We start from the raw sequence: 17,592 nt of genomic DNA on the forward strand, positions 1-17,592 counted from the left end.
AAGGCCGTGGGCGGACAGCTGCGCGTCATCTACATCTTCACCTCCATCACCCTGACGCTTTCCACCATCTTGACTCTGCTCAGCATCCCTGAACGCTCCTCGCCGTCTTTCGCCAAGCAGAAGACCATCATGAAGAGCCCGAACCTGACCCTACCGCCATCTCCCCCACTGCTGTTTGAGGAGTGTCCCCCGGAAAGCCCTGCGGGGTCCCAAAACCCGGTCCGTATGTATGCTAACTTTACCAGCCCCATGTCTCCACTTAGCCCCCTGACCCCGAGATACGGCAGCCTGATCAGCTGGGACAGCTCTTTGACGGGGCTCAACGACTTCGCCTCCTCCTTCGGCACCTCAAATATCGACAACGTCCTCATCGACTGCTTCACTGGTGGAACCGACGGCTACCTGTCCATCCCGGGAAGCTTAGCAGGGCAGGGCATCAGCGTCAGCCTGCCCCGTGTGCCAGAGGGATTACACGGCCCCGAACACGGTGCGTCGGAGAGCCGAGAAAATATCGGGGAAGGACTCCAGGTGGGGTCGTTGGATGCAATCAAACCCCATTCATCGGGGATCCTGAAACGGCCGCAGACATTGGCGATCCCGGATATCGTCACCGGGAACTTCCCAGAAAGCACGCGGCGGAGGAATGTCACATTCAGCCAACAGGTGAGCTGGCAAGGCAGCCAGGCTCGCTGGCTCGAGCTTCCCGTTGTAGCTCCGTGCAGAATGTCCTGCTTTGATAAACGCAACGGGAGAAGGTGAGGCTGTGATGGGAAGATGTGTCCTGAAAAAGGCCAAAATGGATTCCTAGGCACCCCTCTGTAGAACCTGCATGATTCTAAGCAGTATATCTTTGCATAGAATGAAACGTTAATATATATATATATATATATATATATATATATATATATATATATATATGTCACATGTTTAAGCTGAATTTGAAAATTAAGGGAGACTAGGATAGATCTATTTCGGCCTTATTTTGGCCTCATCAGCTAGCCATACCCACTGGGACTTGAACCTGCAACCTTTGCCTGGTAAGGCAGAGAATTATCCTCTAGGCTACAGTATCCAATCCCTTCAGCTCTGTACCAGGGAAGGGTTACATTTTGTGTCAAATCACCCTGGTATATTGAAGGAACATCACAGCTCCTTTTTTGCCTCTCGGCCCAACCCAGGGCCATTTCCAAGGCAGTTAATTTTATTGATAGCCGACAATTCTATCTGTATGTGTCACATGTTTAAGCTGAATTTGAAAATTAAGGGAGACTAGGATAGATCTATTTCGGCCTTATTTTGGCCTCATCAGCTAGCCATACCCACTGGGACTTGAACCTGCAACCTTTGCCTTGTAAGGCAGAGAATTATCCTCTAGGCTACAGTATCCAATCCCTTCAGCTCTGTACCAGGGAAGGGTTACATTTTGTGTCGAATCACCCTGGTATATTGAAGGAACATCACAGCTCCTTTTTTGCCTCTCGGCCCAACCCAGGGCCATTTCCAAGGCAGTTAATTTTATTGATAGCCGACAATTCTATCTTTATGTGTCACATGTTTAAGCTGAATTTGAAAATTAAGGGAGACTAGGATAGATCTATTTCGGCCTTATTTTGGCCTCATCAGCTAGCCATACCCACTGGGACTTGAACCTGCAACCTTTGCCTTGTAAGGCAGAGAATTATCCTCTAGGCTACAGTATCCAATCCCTTCAGCTCTGTACCAGGGAAGGGTTACATTTTGTGTCGAATCATATATATATATATGAGATTTTACTCATTGTTCTTTGTCAATAACAAAGCATTGCACAGCAAGCCATAAGCTTCTAATGAAAAGCACAAGAGCGTGAAAAATGTGAATCAATTGAATAAGGAAAAAAAATGCAAATATAATAACAACCTGTTCCAGAGTGATGCCGTAGCCAATAAATTTATTGTATTGCACAGTGTTCTGTCGGGCTCTCTAGAAGACTCCCCCCCAAAATTCACAGGTACAAATTTTAGACACACACGCTTTTGAAAATTCAAAACAATGTTCTTTATAATGAAAATTCACTTAAACCAAGCCCTCTTTTGGTATAGCCATGAGCACTCGTCTCCAACCAAACTGGTAATTTGTACAAGTCCCTTATCAGTTCTGTGATAGTTAGCTTGCAGCTGAGAGGCAATTCACAGTCCTTCTTCTTTCACAAAGTGAAACACACTTTGCCCTGGTTTAGTTTCAAAGCGGGGGAAAAATCAGCACACAAAGGTCAAAGTCAGCAAGGCAGGCATGAAACACAATGATCAGATAATCCTCCACAATGGCCAAACCCACAGGCTGCTATTTATAGCAGCCTCACTAATTACCACAGCCCCACCCAACCATAGGTGGCCTCATTTTCTTTGATAATAATATCTCAGTTGTTGTTGCCTATGCATCGCTCTCCACATGCGTGGCTGTATCATTAACTCTTGTTCCGAATCCAAGGAGGAGCTAGATAATTGATCTCCTTCTGAGCTGTCTGCCCCACTCTCCTCCTCCCTGTTACTCATGTCTTCTTGGTCAGAGGAGCCTTCATCAGCAGATTCCAACGGGGGCAAAACAGGCCTGCAGCATGTGGGTGTCTCCCCCAAATCCACAGTCCTTGGGGCAGGAGCTGGGCCAGAGCTAACCACAACACTGTGATGGGAAGATGTGTCCTTAAAAGGCCAAAATGGATTCCCAGGCACCCCTCTGTAGAACCTGCATGATTCTAAGCAGTATACCTTTGCATAGAATGAAATGTTAAAAAAAAATATATAGGAGATTTTACTCATTGTTCTTTGTCAATAACAAAGCATTGCACAGCAAGCCATAAGCTTCTAATTAAAAGCACAAGAGCGTGAAAAATGTGAATCGATTGAATAACGGGAAAAAAGGCAAATATAATAACAACCTGTTCCAGAGTGATGCCGTAGCCCATAAATTTATTGTATTGCACAATATTTATTTTATTGTAGTGAATTCTTTGATTCAAATTGTCTTGGAGAACTGTCCAGACAAATAGCAAAACAAGAACAAATCAAAACAAACCCTGGGAAAAACCAATGAAGACTTTGTCATAGACATCTTCAGCGAGTCTTTGGAGAGGGGCAAAATATAAATCTAATAAATAAATAAATGAATAAATAAATAGTTGCAATGATACGGTATTTGTGATCCAAGCAGAAAGATTGAAATTAGGAGCGGGGGCCTACTGCATTGTTGTTTGTGAGCCTTCTATGTGCCTTGTTTGACTCCGTACCGATTTTGTGACGCAGGTAGCAAATATTTTGCTAAACGGGGTGAAGTACGAGAGCGAATTGAACGGATTGAACGACGTCTGCGAGCAGCCGCTGTCGATAAAACTCCTGTGTTCCACCATCTGCCACATGCCAAAAGTTCTTCGCAACCTTTGCATCAACCACTTCCTAGGTAAAATAAGAACAGAAAAGAGGAGATTGGTTTGATACCTTTGTTTGATCTGGGAGAGTGTCCTCTAATCCAGTGATTTTCAACCTTTTTTGAGCTGCGGCACATTTTTTACATATACAAAATCATGGGGCACATTGAGCGCGGGGGGGGGGGGGCTAAAAAAGTTTGGACAAAAAAATTATCTCTCTTCCTCCCTTTCACTCTATTTCTCTCCCTCTTTCTCTCTCTTCCTTCCTTCCTCTCTCTCTCCATCCCTTTCTTTCTCTCTTCCTTCCTTCCTCTCTTTTTTGCTCTTTCTATCTCTCCCTCCTTCCCTGCCTTTCTTTCTCTCTCTCTCTCTTTTTTCTCTCTCTTGTTTTTTTCTCTCTCTCTCTTGCTTTCTTTCTCTCTCTTTCTCTCTCTTGCTTTCTTTCTCTCTCTCTTTCTCTCTCTTGCTGAGCTTCGCGGCACACCTGACCATGTCTCGCGGCACACTAGTGTGCCCCGGCACACTGGTTGAAAAACACTGCTCTAATCTAACCAAGATTTTTATTTATTTATTTATTCATTCATTCATTCATTTGTCCAATACACAAATACATAGGAAGAAAAATAGACATGTAGTAATATATATAAGGGTAAAAGTGAACTTAGAGGAGAGGATATATGAAAGAAAGAGAATATACAGTATATGATAAGTGAGAGAAAGGAAAGACAATTGGACAGTGGACGAAAGGCACACCAGTGCACTTATGTATGCCCCTTACTGGCCTCTTAGGAACCTGGAGAAGTCAATCGTGGAGAGTCTAAGGGAGAAATGTTGGGGGTTAGGGGTTGACACAATTGAGTCCGGTAATGAGTTCCACGCTTCGATAACTCGATTGTTGAAATCATATTTTTTACAGTCAAGTTTGGAGCGGTTCCTATTAAATTTGAATCTGTTGCGTGCTCTTGTGTTGTTGCGGTTGAAGCTGAAGTAGTCATTGACTGGTAGGACGTTGCAGCATATGATCTTGTGGGCAATACTCAAATCGTGTTTTAGGCGCCGTAGTTCTAGGCTTTCTAGGCTCAGGATTGTTAATCTATTTTCGTAGGATATTCTGTTTCGAGTGGAGGAGTGAAGGGCTCTTCTGGTGAAATATCTTTGGACATTTTCAAGGGTGTTGATGTCCGAGATGTGGTATGGGTTCCAGACAGATGAGCAGTAGTCTAGGATGGGTCTGGCAAAAGTTTTGTAGGCTCTTGTGAGTAGTGTGAGATTGCCTGAGCAGAAGCTGCGTAGGATCAGGTTAACAACTCTAGAAGCTTTTTCGGCGATATTGTTGCAGTGGGCTTTAGCACTTAGGCCATTCGATATTAGTATTCCAAGGTCTTTTACTGAGTGTGGGTTGCCAGTGAGAGATTGTTTATTCAGTTCATGTGTGTGGTTTGGATTCTTTTTGCCGATGTGTAGAGCATTTGTTGGTTGATATTTGACGTTGACAGGTGTTAGACCAGTCTGAGACAAAGTCCAGGTCTTTTTGGAGAGTGAGTGTGTTGTCAGTGGTGTTGAAAAGTTTCACATCGTCGGCAAAAAGAACAGTTGCTTTCGATATGGTCACAGAGGTCATTGATGTAGAGAATGAAGAGAGTATGAGAATGAAGAGATGGAAGGGATGTTTAAAGCTCTCCTTTGTCCTTCCCAAAGGTTTAAGCCCATAAGAACCAGGAAAATTAGTAAGAGAGAAACATTGGGACAGGGGACGGAAGGCAGGCTGGTACACTTATGCACGCCCTTTACTGACCTCTTAGGAATCGGGAGAGGTCAACAGTGGAGAATCTAAGGGTAACGTTTTGGGAGGGTTAGGTGATGATATTATAGAGTCTGGTAGCTGAGTTCCATGCATCCACTACTCAGTTGCTAAAGTCATATTTCCTGCAGTCGAGTTTGGAGAGGTTTACTTTGAGTTTGTATCTGTTATGTGCTCGTGTGTTGTTGTGATTGAAGCTGAAGTACTCGTTGGCAGGAAGGACGTTGTAGCAGATGATTTTATGGGCTGTGCTTAGGGCGTGTTTAAGGCGACGTAGTTCTAAGCTTTCTCAACCTAGAATTGTAAGTCTAGTTGCATGGGAGATTCTGTTGCAAGTGGAGGAGTGGAGGGCTCTTCTAGTAAAGTATCTCTGGACATTTTCTAGAGTGTTTATGTCCGAAATGTGGTGTGGGTTCCAGACCGATGAACTGCATTCAATTCTCCAAGCCCAGCTTGGCTGGCCGCGGGTGCCAATCCAAGCTTTGTGGCTGTGAATCCTGGTTTGTTGTATGTCTGGGAGGTGAAACTTAGCTCATCAAGGTCTGGGAGGGCCCTCAGTAGGAATCATAGACAAATCATAGACAAAGCTTGTCCAAGTTAGGAAGAAATCTCTCTAAGCTGAGCAGCTCCCGTGCTCAGAAGTTGTCCTTGGACTTGGCATTTATTTTTCATAACAAATTTCTTGTGTATAAAATTACACACCCCAATTGTCAAGGTGGGTGTGTGGTTTGATTGGATTGTGTGGTTATTTTATTATAAGGGTTTTTAATTGTATTTTTAAAAATTGGATTTGTACACTGTTTATGTTGTTGTGAGTTGCCCCGAGTCTTCGGAGAAGGGCGGTATACAAATCTAATAAATTATTATTAATTATTATTATTACAAGGATTGACTTAACCCCCAAAGACAGCTAACTAGTAACAGGTTAGTATGCAGTACAGTGATACCTTGTCTTACAAACTTAATTGGTTCTGGGACGAGGTTCTCAAGGTGAAAAGTTTGTAAGACGAAATAATGTTTCCCATTGGAATTAATGGAAAAGTGATTAATGTGTGCAAGCCCAAAATTCACCCCTTTTGCCAGCCGAAGTGCCCATTTTTGCACTGCTGGGATTCCCCTGGGCTCCCCTCCATGGGAAACCCCACCTCTGGACTTCTGTGTTTTTGCGATGCTGCAGGGGAATCCCAGCAGCGGAATCCCAGCACCGCCAAAACGAGTGCTTCGCTGGCAATGGAAGTTTGGAGGTGGGGTTTCCCAGCAAAGGGAGCATCAATGAAATCTCAGCATTGCAAAAATACCGAAGTCCTCGAATCCCCACCTCCGGACCTCTGTGTTTTTGCGATTTCACTGAGGCTCCCCTCACTGGGAAACCCCACCTCTGAACTTCCGTTGCCAGTGAAGCACCCATTTTTGCGCTGCTGGATTCCCCTGCTGGGATTCCCCTGCAGCATCGCAAAAACACAGAAGTCCGGAGGTGGGGTTTCCCATGGAGGGGAGCCTCAGAGGAATCCCAGCAGTGCAAAAACGGGTGCTTTGCTGGCAACAGAAGTCCGGAGATGGGGCACCCCAGTGGCGGCGGTGGGTTTGTAAGGTGAAAATAGTTTGTAAGAAGAGGCAAAAAAATCTTAAACCCCGGGTTTGTATCTCGAAAAGTTTGTATGATGAGGCGTTTGTAAGACGAGGTATCACTGTATACGGATAGATCATATCAAGCAAGAGGGTGAGCACATGATTGCTGCTTTAACCTTTTGCTCTTACCTAGAACAATAGAAGAGCTGAGTAAGTAAGGAACCTTTACTCTAGAGAGTAGAGCAAGTTTGTCAAGAATTAGCTCAATTCTAGGTGATATTCCATTATGTTACCATTTAAGAGGGGTAGATCAAGTTGGCTCTTCTATGACATGTAGACTTCAACTCCCAGAATTCCTACACACTTGGAGTACTGTGTACAGTTCTGGTTACCGCACCTCAAGAAGGATATGTAATGGAACTGGAAAAGGTTCAAAAACGGGCAACAAGAATGATCAAGGAAATGGAGCCCCTCCCTTATTTATTTATTTATTCATTCATTCATTTATGCCGTCCTTTTCTTTAGACTCTTTTTTAAAAATAATTTTTAAAATTAATTTTTAACAAATTGATATTATACACAACATAAAACAGTGCATAGTGAAATGTGCCCACCACCCAGACACACACACATTCCCCACCACCAAATCGGGGGGGGGGGGTTTCTTGTATAGTCCACTTGACCCAAAAGCAATATACAGTATCTATTTACATATTATAGAGTGATTCCAATTTATTTCTTGTAGCTTGGTCTCGGATTCTGCTCGTCATATATCGTCTTACCTTGTCCTTGTCTTACCTTGTCCCCCCTTCTCCTTAGACTCAGGGCGGTTTACAACATGTTAGCAATAGCACTTCTTAACAGAACCAGCATATTGCCCCCACAATCCGGGTCCTCATTTTACCCACCTCAGAAGGATGGAAGGCTGAGTCAACCTTGAGCCGGTGGTGGGATTTGAACCGCTGACCTTCAGATCTACAGTCAGCTTCAGTGGCCTGCAGTAGAGCACTCTACCTGCTGCGCCACCCCGGCTCTTATGAAACCAGGTTGCAATGCCTTGGTCTCTTCAGCCTTGAAAGACGGCGTTTAAGGGGTGACCTGATTGAAGTGTATAAAATCATGCATGGGATAGAAAAGGTGGATAGAGAAAAATTCTTTTCTCTATCACACAATACTAGGACGAGGGGGCCCTCCCTAAAGCTCACAGGTGAGAAAGTGAGGACAAATAAAGGGAAATATTTCTTCACCCAGAGGGTCCTTGGTTTATGGAATTCACTTCCAGAAAAGGTCGTGACAGCTGTCAGCCTGGATAGCTTCAAGGCAGGATTGGACAGATTCATGGATGCCAAGTGTATTGGTGGTTATTGAAACGGATGTCCATGTGCCACCTCTATGTTTGTTGAGGCAGGTAGGATTCCCTTGAGTACCATTTGATGGGGGTCAAGGGAAAGGGAGAATTTTGCCTTCTCTTTCTGCTCAAGATCCCCATGGACAATTGGTGGGCCACTATGTGACACAGAATGCTGGACTCAATGGGCTCTGGCCTGATTCAGCAGGGCTCTTCTTATGTTCTTATGTAAGCTAGCATGATTGGCTCAGGAATTCTGGGAGTTGAAGTCCACATGTCATAGAAGAGCCAACTTGTCCTGATGATGATGATGATGATGATGATGATGATGATGATGATAATAATAATAATAATAATAATAATAATAATAATAATAATAATTTATTGGATTTGTATGCCGCCCCTCTCCTGCCATATAAGGTAAAAGAAGGATGTAAGCATGTTGAATGCTGAGTCATAGGGTGTAAACTGTAATCTGATTGGGCCAGAGCATTATAAAATACAAAGCAACTTTACGATGATTGTTGGTTGTTAATGTTGGATGTTGGTGGTGGTAATGTTGTTAACTGGCTGGAGCAGTTTTGAGTGTGAGTTAGTTAGAGCTGTAGTATTGATACTAAGAAACTTGGATTGGTTTAGTATCTATATGTAAGTAAGCTTTACTCTATATAGTTGAAGCAAAATTGATACCCTGTAAATAGAAGACTAAGACAGAAGATATTTTCAATTGCATGGAAGAGTAAAACTGTTTACTACTGTTTTTTTCCACAAAAGTGTCTTCATTATTTCTCTGCGCTGGTTCCTAAATTGCCACACTATAAATTCTGGTACTCAATCTCTATAGTCTGGAGGACAGAAGGGAAAGGGGGGACATGATCAAAACATGTTAAAGGGTTTAATAAGGTTCAGGAGGGAAGTGTTTTTAATAGGAAAGTGAACACAAGGACAAGGGGGCCCCAATCTGAGGTTAGTTGGGGGAAAGATCAGAAGCCATGTGAGAAAATATTATTTTACTGAAAGAGTAGTAGATGCTCGGAACAAACCTCCAGCAGACATGGTTGGTAAATCCACAGGAACTGAATTTAAATATGTATGGGATAAATATAGATCCATCCTAAGATAAAATGCAGGAAATAATATAAGGGCAGACTAGATGGACCAGGAGGTCTTTTTCTGCCATCAATCTTCTATGTTTCTTTGTTTCTATCCTGTCAAGTCCTGCTGGTTGCTCTGTACAGTATATCTGGACAAAGTAACCTTTAAACTTAAATAGAACAGAGGAATAGGATGTTTGACTAATATCATCACAAGATAGGCTTTCTGTATTGTTGGCAATACAGTGGTCCCTCGAGTTTCGCGTTCTCGATCTTCGCGAAACGCTATATCGCGAGTTTTCAACCCGGAAGTAAACTCCACCATCTGCGCATGCGTGCCCTTCCACGCATGCGTAGATGGTGGAGTTTCCCCGCCGGGCAGAGGCTTCCCTGGGTCTTCCCCCTCTTGCCCCGGTAAGGCGCGAGCAACGGCGTGGGCGGGTGGGCGGCACACGCGCGGGGAAACCCCAGGGCCGCTTCTCAGCTGAGAAGCGGCCCCAGCAACAGCGCGGGGGGGCGGGCGGCACGCGCGCGCGGGGGGAAACCCCAGGGCTGCTTCTCAGCTGAGAAGCGGCCCCAGCAACAGCGCGGGGGGGGCGGGCGGCACGCGCTGCGCGCGGGGAAACCCCAGGGCCGCTTCTCAGCTGAGAAGCGGCCCCAGCAACAGCGCGGGGGGCGGGGGGCGGGCGGCACGCGCCCGCGCGGGGAAACCCCAGGGCCGCTTCTCAGCTGAGAAGCGGCCCCAGCAACAGCGCGGGGGGCGGGCGGCACGCGCGCGCGGGGGGAAACCCCAGGGCTGCTTCTCAGCTGAGAAGCGGCCCCAGCAACAGCGTGGGGGGGCGGGCGGCACGCGCGCGCGCGGGGGAAACCCCAGGGCCGCTTCTCAGCTGAGAAGCGGCCCCAGCAACAGCGCGGGGGGGGGCGGGCGGCACGCGCGCGCGCGGGGAAACCCCAGGGCCGCTTCTCAGCTGAGAAGCGGCCCCAGCAACAGCGCGGGGGGGCGGGCGGCACACGCGCGGACAAGCAGCAGCAGCGAGGCGGCGGGGAAACCCAATCTTCGGCTCCTCGCTGCTGCGGTGGAAATAAAAACACCATCTGCGCATGCGCAGATGGTGTTTTTACTTCCACACCGCTACTTCGCGACAAATCGATCATCGCGAGGGGTCCTGGAACGGAACACTCGCGATGATCGAGGGACCACTGTAATTGACAATAACCTCTGTCCTACAACTCTGTTTGAAAAAAACCCTTCTAACTATCATCTTCTCCCTCCTCCTCCTCCTCCTCCTCTCCCTCCTTCCTCCCTTCTACTTTTTCCTCCGTTGACGTCTCTCTCCTGTTGTGTCCTCTATCCCCGTTCGTAGGCTGGCTGTCGTTCGAAGGGATGCTGCTCTTCTACACCGACTTCATGGGGGAGGTGGTCTACCAAGGGAACCCCAAAGCCCCGCCCGATTCAGACGAGCGCCAGAGGTACAACGCTGGTGTCACCATGGGGTGCTGGGGCATGTGCGTCTACGCCTTCAGTGCGGCCTTGTATTCAGGTAATTGGCGGCAGTTTTGACTTGCATTAAACCATGCAAGTGAGGTTGACACAGGGGGTGCGTTTCAGTCAGTGGGTTTTCGTTGTGGGTGTTGGGGCAAGGGTTGTATCATTGGGGCCTTTGAAGGATCTCCCAGACTTTATTCCACTAGTGGTTTTAATTCTGAAGTTATTTATTCTCTTTCTTTCTTTCTTTCTTTCTTTCTTTCTTTCTTTCTTTCTTTCTTTCTCTTTCTTTCTTTCCTTCCTTTTTCTCCCTTCCTTCCTTCCCTCCCTCCCTATTTCTTTCCTTTCTTCCTTCCTTCCTCCTTTCCCCATCCCCCCTTTCTCCCCCTGTCCCTCCCTCCCTCTCTCCTTCCTTCCTCCCTCCCTCCCTCACTTCATGCCTCCCTCCTCCCTCCCTCCTCCCTCCCTTCCTTCTTCTCACTTTCCTTTCTTCCTTCCTCCATTCTTCCATCCCTCTGTCCCTTTCTTTCTCTGGCCCTCCCTCCCTCTCCCTCCTTCTTTTCTCTCTCTCTCTTTCTTTCTCTTCCTTCCTTCCCTCACTATTTCTTTCATTCCATTCTTCCTTGCTTTCTTTCTTTCCTTCTTTCCTTCCTTCTTTCCTCTATCCCTCCTTCCTTTCTTTTTCCTCTTTCCTTCCTCTCTTCTCTCTCCTTCCATTCTTCCTTCCTCCTTTCCTTCATCCCTCTGTCCCTTTCTTTATCTGTCCTTCTCTCTCCTTCCTTCCTTCCTTCCTCCCTCTCTCCTTCCTCCCTCCCTCCCTCCTTCCCTCCCTCCCTCCTTCCTTCCCTCCCTCTCCTTCCCTCCTTTGTCTTTCCTTCTTTCCTCCTGCATGAAATCTGAAGATGGCTCATAAAACAATACACAAAGATATACTTTTTAAAAAAGGGCATGGAGAAACAGCAGGGATCGGTTTAGCCACTCCAAATAAATTATTTGCAATTAACACCTTTGCAATTTGCAATGTCTCCATTTAAAGATATGGCAGGAGCTGGGTTCTGTGTACGTTCAATCGACTTTCCTTCCTTTGGCAGCCTCCCTTGAAAAGCTGGAAGAATATTTCAGCATCCGCACGCTGTATTTTATAGCCTACTTAGTTTTCGGCCTCGGCACCGGTCTGGCTACCTTGACTAGGAATATCTACGTGATCCTGTCGCTCTGCGTCAGCTACGGAGTGCTGTTTTCCACCCTTTGCACGCTCCCTTATTCCTTGCTGTGCGACTACTATCAAAGTAAGCAGGTATGGCGATCACTCAAATTCCTTGGCCGGAAGGTCTCTGGGCATGTACAGAGCGCCCTCATCTTTCAGAAGGGACTCCGATAGAAAAGCATGTGGTTTAAAAATGAGAACGTTCTTAAAATAGAAACATAGAAACATAGAAGACAGACGGCAGAAAAAGACCTCCTGGTCCATCTAGTCTGCCCTTATACTATTTCCTGTATTTTAGCTTACAATGGATATAGTACAGTGATCCCTCAATTTTCGCGATCTCAATCTTCGCAAAACGCTATATCGCGATTTTTCCACCCGATGACGTCACTCCTTTCCTTTCTCATCTTTCTTTCTCTCTCTCTTTCTCTATCTTGCTTCTTCCTCTCTCACACTCTCTTCCTCCCTCTCTCATCTCTTTCTTTCCTTCTCTCTCTTTCTCTATCTCTCCCCCTCTTGCTCTCGAGCGGCAAGCAAGCAGCCGGGCGGGCGGGTGAACGGGCAAGCGGCAAGCGGCAAGCGAATGGGTGGGCGGGTGACGGGCAAGCGGCAAGCGGCAAGCGATCTTGTTTCCCCTTTGCCTGGGCGGCGGGAAGACCCAGGGAAGGTTCCTTTGGCCGCCCAGCAGCTGATCTGCTCCGCAGCGCGGCAGCAGCGAGGAGCCGAAGATGGGGTTTTCCCTTTGCCTGGGCAACGGGGAAACCCCATCTTCGGCTCCTCGCTGCTGCCGCGCTGCGGAGCAGATCAGCTGCTGGGCGGCCGAAGGAACCTTCCCTGGGTGACGCCCGCCGCCCACGCAAACTCCACCATCTGCGCATGTGCGGCCATGAAAAAAAGGGCGCGCATGCGCAGATGGTGTTTTTACTTCCGCAACCCTACATCGCGAAAAATCGATTATCGCGAGGGGTCTTGGAACGGAACCCTCGCGATACTCGAGGGATCACTGTATATTTATCCCAGGCATGTTTAAATTCAGTTACTGTGGATTTACCAACCACATCTGCTGGACGTTTGTTCCAAGCATCTACTAACTCTTTCAGTCAAATATTTTCTCATGTTGCTTCTGATCTTTTCCCCAACTAACCTCAGAGTGTGCCCCCTTGTTCTTGTGTTCACTTTCCTATTAAAAACACTTTCCTCCTGAACCTTATTTAACCCTGTAACATATTTAAATATTTCGATCATGTCCTCCCTTTTCCTTCTGTCCTCCAGACTCTACAGATTGAGTTCATGAAGTCTTTCCTGATACATTTTATGCTTAAGACCTTCCACCATTTTTGTAGCCCGTCTTTGGACCCGTTCAATTTTGTCAATATCTTTTTGTAGGGTTTTAAAATAGTGGTGGCAAGATCTGCGGCAGCCTCTTCTCAAGAAACATTTTATTTATTTTTATTATTATTATTATTATTATTATTATTATTATTATTATTATTTATTAGATTTGTATGCTGCCCCTCTCCCTAGACTTGGGGCAGCTGCCCCCGATTTCCACTTACAAACCCGAGCCTCTGAGACTGTATCCAGAAAAGGCAGGGAGAAACCTCCGTGGGGCCTCTCTAGGAATCTCCTGGGAGGAGATAGGGCTGGAAAACGTGGGGAGAAGCCTCCTTAGGGTCTCTCTAGGAATCTCCTGGGAGGAAACAGGGCTGGAAAAGGTGAGAAGCCTCTGTGGGGCCTCTCTAGGAATCTCCTGGGAGGAAACAGGGGCTCCACCCTCCCTGTGGTTTCCCCAATTGCACACATTATTTGCTTTTTCATTGATTCCTAAGGGGAAAAAAATGTTTCTTCTTACAAACTTTTTCACTTAAGAACCTGGTCACAGAACGAATTAAGTTCGTAAGTGGAGGTACCACTGTAATATTTTATTATCACCATCCAGTTATCCAGGGCACGAAAGCTAGCGAGTTTTGCAAACTTTTTCAAACTTTTTAATCTTCTTTCTCTCTCTCTTTCTCTCCCTGTCCTTCTCGAAACAGTTTGCCGGCACCGACAAAGACGGCACTAAACGAGGCATGGGAGTCGACATCTCCCTCCTGAGCTGTCAGTATTTCCTGGCCCAGATTCTGGTCTCGATCGTTATGGGGCCTTTAACGGCCGCGGTGGGCAGTGCCAACGGAGTGATGTACTTTTCCAGCGTGGTCTCATTCGTGGGCTGCCTGTATTCCTCGCTCTGCGTCTTTTACGAAATCCCCCCGGGGGAGGAATTGACCGAAGAACAGCAGCCTCTGATGCTGACCGTATGAAGGAGTGCAAATTTTTTTTTTTTTTTTAGCATTTCGGGCCTCATGTGCCATGCTCTCTCTCTCTTTTTTGATGGGGGAGGGAAGGATAATATTAGGTGCATATCTAATAAAAATAAAATATTCAAGCTGGCTGATTCGGGGCGGGGTTTTTTTGGTAGAATATGAAAATGTCTAAGACAGTGTTTCCCAACCTTGGCAACTTGAAGATATCTGGACTTCAACTCCCAGAATTCCCCAGCCAGCATTTGCTGGCTGGGGAATTCTGGGAGTTGAAGTCCAAATATCTTTAAGTTGCCAAGGTTGGGAAACACTGGTCTAAGAGACCATCTGGTCCAGTGATGGCGAACCTTTTTTTACTCGGGTGCCGAAAGTGTGTGGGTATGCACTATTGTGCATGCGCGAGTGCCCACACCCATAATTCAATGCCTGGGGAGGGCCAAAACAGATTCCCGTGCCCCCCGGAGGCCCTCTGGAGGCTGGAAACGGCCTGTTTCCCAACTTCTAGTGGGCCCAGTAGGCTTGTGTTTCACCCTCCCCAGGCTCCAAAGGCTTCCCTGGAGCCTGGGGAGGATAAAAACGCCCTCCCCATCCCTTCAGAGGCTCTTTGGAAGCCAAAAATGCCCTCCCAGAGCCTCTGTGCAAGCCAAAAATCAGCTGGCTGGCACACACATGCACATTGGAGCTGAGCTAGGGCAATGGCTCATGTGCCAGCAGATATGGCTCCACGTGCCCCTTGTAGCACCCATGCCATAGGTTCGCAATTATTGTTCTAGTCTAACCCACTGCTCTGGATCTCAAGAAAGGGCTTGCATGGAGGGGCTACTCCCCTAGAACATAAGAACCTAAGAAGAGCCACGCTGAATCAGGCCAAAGCCCATCGAGTCCAGCATTCTGTGTCACACAGTAGCCCTGCAACTCTGGACACCTTCAAGAGGAGATTGGACTTCCATTTGGCTGGGGTGCTGTAGGGTTTCCTGCTCAGGCAGGGGGTTGGACTCAATGACCTAACGGTCTCTTTCAACTCTATTAATAAAATAAAATAAAAAAATAAAATAAATGGGACCCAAGGGAACCCTGCCTGCCTCAACCAACATAGAGGCAACATTTGGACATCTGTTTCAATAAGGGAGAGAAGGAAGGAAGGAGGGAGGGAGGGAGGAAGGAAGGAAGGAAGGAAAGAAAGAAAGAAAGAAAGAAAGAAAGAAAGAAAGAAAGAAAGAAAGAAAGAAAGAAAGAAAGAACCTAAGAAGAGCCATGCTAAATCGGGCCAAAGCCCATCGAGTCCAGCATTCTGTGTCACACAGTAGCCCTGCAATTGTCCATGAGGATCTTGAGCAGAAAGAGAAGGCAAGACCTTCCCTTTCCCCTGACCCCCAACAAATGGTACTCAAGGGAATCCTGCCTGCCTCAACCAACGTAGAGGCGGCACATGGACATCCGTTTCAATAACCACCTATGATATACTTGGCATCCATGAATCTGTCTAATCCTGCCCTGAATCTATCAAGGCTGACAGCTGTCACAAGCTCTTCTGGAAGTGAATTCCATAAACCAAGGACCCTCTGGGGGAAGAAATATTTCCCTTTGTTTGTCCTCACTTTCTTACCTAGGAGCTTTAGAGAGTGGCCCCTCGTCCTAGTGTTGTGCGATAGAGAAAAGGATTTTTCTCTATCCACCTTTTCTGTCCCATGACTCAGAAATAGGAGGGGGAAACCTCCTGATTCGTATTATGGAATATGCTGTCTGGGGAATTCTGGGAGGTGAAGTCTTAAAAGCATGAAGGCTGGGGAATTCTGGAAGTTGTAGTCTGCATAGGCTGGCTGGGGATTTGGGGTGTTGAAGCCTGCACATCTCAAAGGTTGCAAAGGTAGAGAAACACTAATTTAGAGGGTTGGGCAAAATAAGTATGCACCATCACTTTGTCCACAAGGAGAACTATTAAAACAGTATCAACATTAAAAAATACACTTGCCAATATACTATTACTATTACTATTACTATTACAACAGAATAGAATAGAATAGAATAGAATTTTTATTGGCCAAGTGTGATTGGACACACAAGGAATTTGTCTTGGTGCCTATGCTCTCAGTGTGCATAAAATAAAATATAGATTTGTCAAGAATCATGTGGTACGACACTTAATGATTGTCAGAGGGGTCAAATAAGCAATGAAGAAGCAATATTAATAAAAATCTTAGGATATAAGCAACAAGTTACAGTCATACAGTCAACATGGGAGGAAATGGGTGATAGGAATGATGAGAAAAACTAGTAGAATAGAAGTGCAGATTTAGTAGAAAGTCTGACAGTGTTGAGGGAATTATTTGTTTAGTAGAGTGATGGCGTTTGGAAAAGAACTGTTCTTGTGTCTAGTTGCCTTGGTGTGCAGTGCTCTGTAGCGACGCCCTTGAGGGTAGGAGTTGAAACAGTCTGTGTCCAGGATGTGAGGGGTCAGTAAACATTTTCCCCGCCCCCTTTTTGACTCGTGCCGTATACAGGTCCTCAATGGAAGGCAGGTTGGCAGCAATTGCCTTTTCTGCAGTTCTGACCGTCCTCCGAAGTCTGTGTCGGTCCTGTTACTATTACTATACTACACTTCAACTATACTAACTATACTAAATTAATATAATAAAATTAATATTATAATATAATATACTGCTCAAAAAATAAAGGAAACACTCAAATAACACATTCTAAATCTGAATGAACTATCCCATTAAAAACATTATTAGAGTTTTAAAAATTATATTAGAGTTTTTTAGTCTTTTTAGCCATATTAATTGGAAATTTAGATGTATTGCTATGTTGTTCTGATATGTTGTGAGCCACCCCGAGTCCTCGGAGAGGGGCAGCATACAACTCCAATAAACAAACAAACAAACAAACAAATAAATAAATTTGCGCAACAGCATGTGAAATGGATTGTCAATCAGTGTTGCTTCCTTCCTAAGTGGACAGTTTGATTTCACAGAAGTTTGATTTACTTGAAGTTATATTCTGTTGTTTTAAGTGTTCCCTTTATTTTTTTGAGCAGTGTATACTATACTATAATATGATATATGATATAATATGATATGATATAATACAATATGAATATAACACAGCATAGCATGGCATAATATAATAAATATAATTTATAATATAATATAATATAGTATAATAATACAGTATAATACAGTATAATATAGTGACAGCCCAATTAACACACACTTTGAAATGATGAATGGAGAAGCCCCTCCCCTCTCCATCCCTATTCTTAGCACTGTCAAGTTCCAACCAATCAGGTTTTGGATTTCACTTAGGCCGGCCAGTAAAGATTCCTTCCGTGTTCATGACGTCAGCGCGGCTGGAAGACCCTCGCACCAATGAGGAGCCAGGAGT

General features: G+C 45.7%; 1 protein-coding gene across 1 annotated transcript in view; it reads left to right on the plus strand.

The window, feature by feature from the left end:
- The window catches only part of SLC45A1 (solute carrier family 45 member 1), a 15,085-nt gene extending 752 nt beyond the window's left edge, over positions 1-14,333 (plus strand). The window contains exons 2-6 of the mRNA XM_070759676.1: positions 4-663; positions 3,279-3,432; positions 10,577-10,753; positions 11,790-11,995; positions 13,942-14,333. Coding sequence (XP_070615777.1) covers positions 4-663; positions 3,279-3,432; positions 10,577-10,753; positions 11,790-11,995; positions 13,942-14,208 — 1,464 coding nt within the window. The 3' untranslated portion in view covers positions 14,209-14,333. The remainder of the gene's footprint in view (positions 1-3; positions 664-3,278; positions 3,433-10,576; positions 10,754-11,789; positions 11,996-13,941) is intronic.
- The last annotated feature ends 3,259 nt before the right edge of the window (positions 14,334-17,592 follow it).

The sequence above is a fragment of the Erythrolamprus reginae genome, chromosome 8 (assembly GCF_031021105.1).
Source record: "Erythrolamprus reginae isolate rEryReg1 chromosome 8, rEryReg1.hap1, whole genome shotgun sequence".
NCBI classification, from domain to species: Eukaryota; Metazoa; Chordata; class Lepidosauria; order Squamata; family Dipsadidae; genus Erythrolamprus; species Erythrolamprus reginae.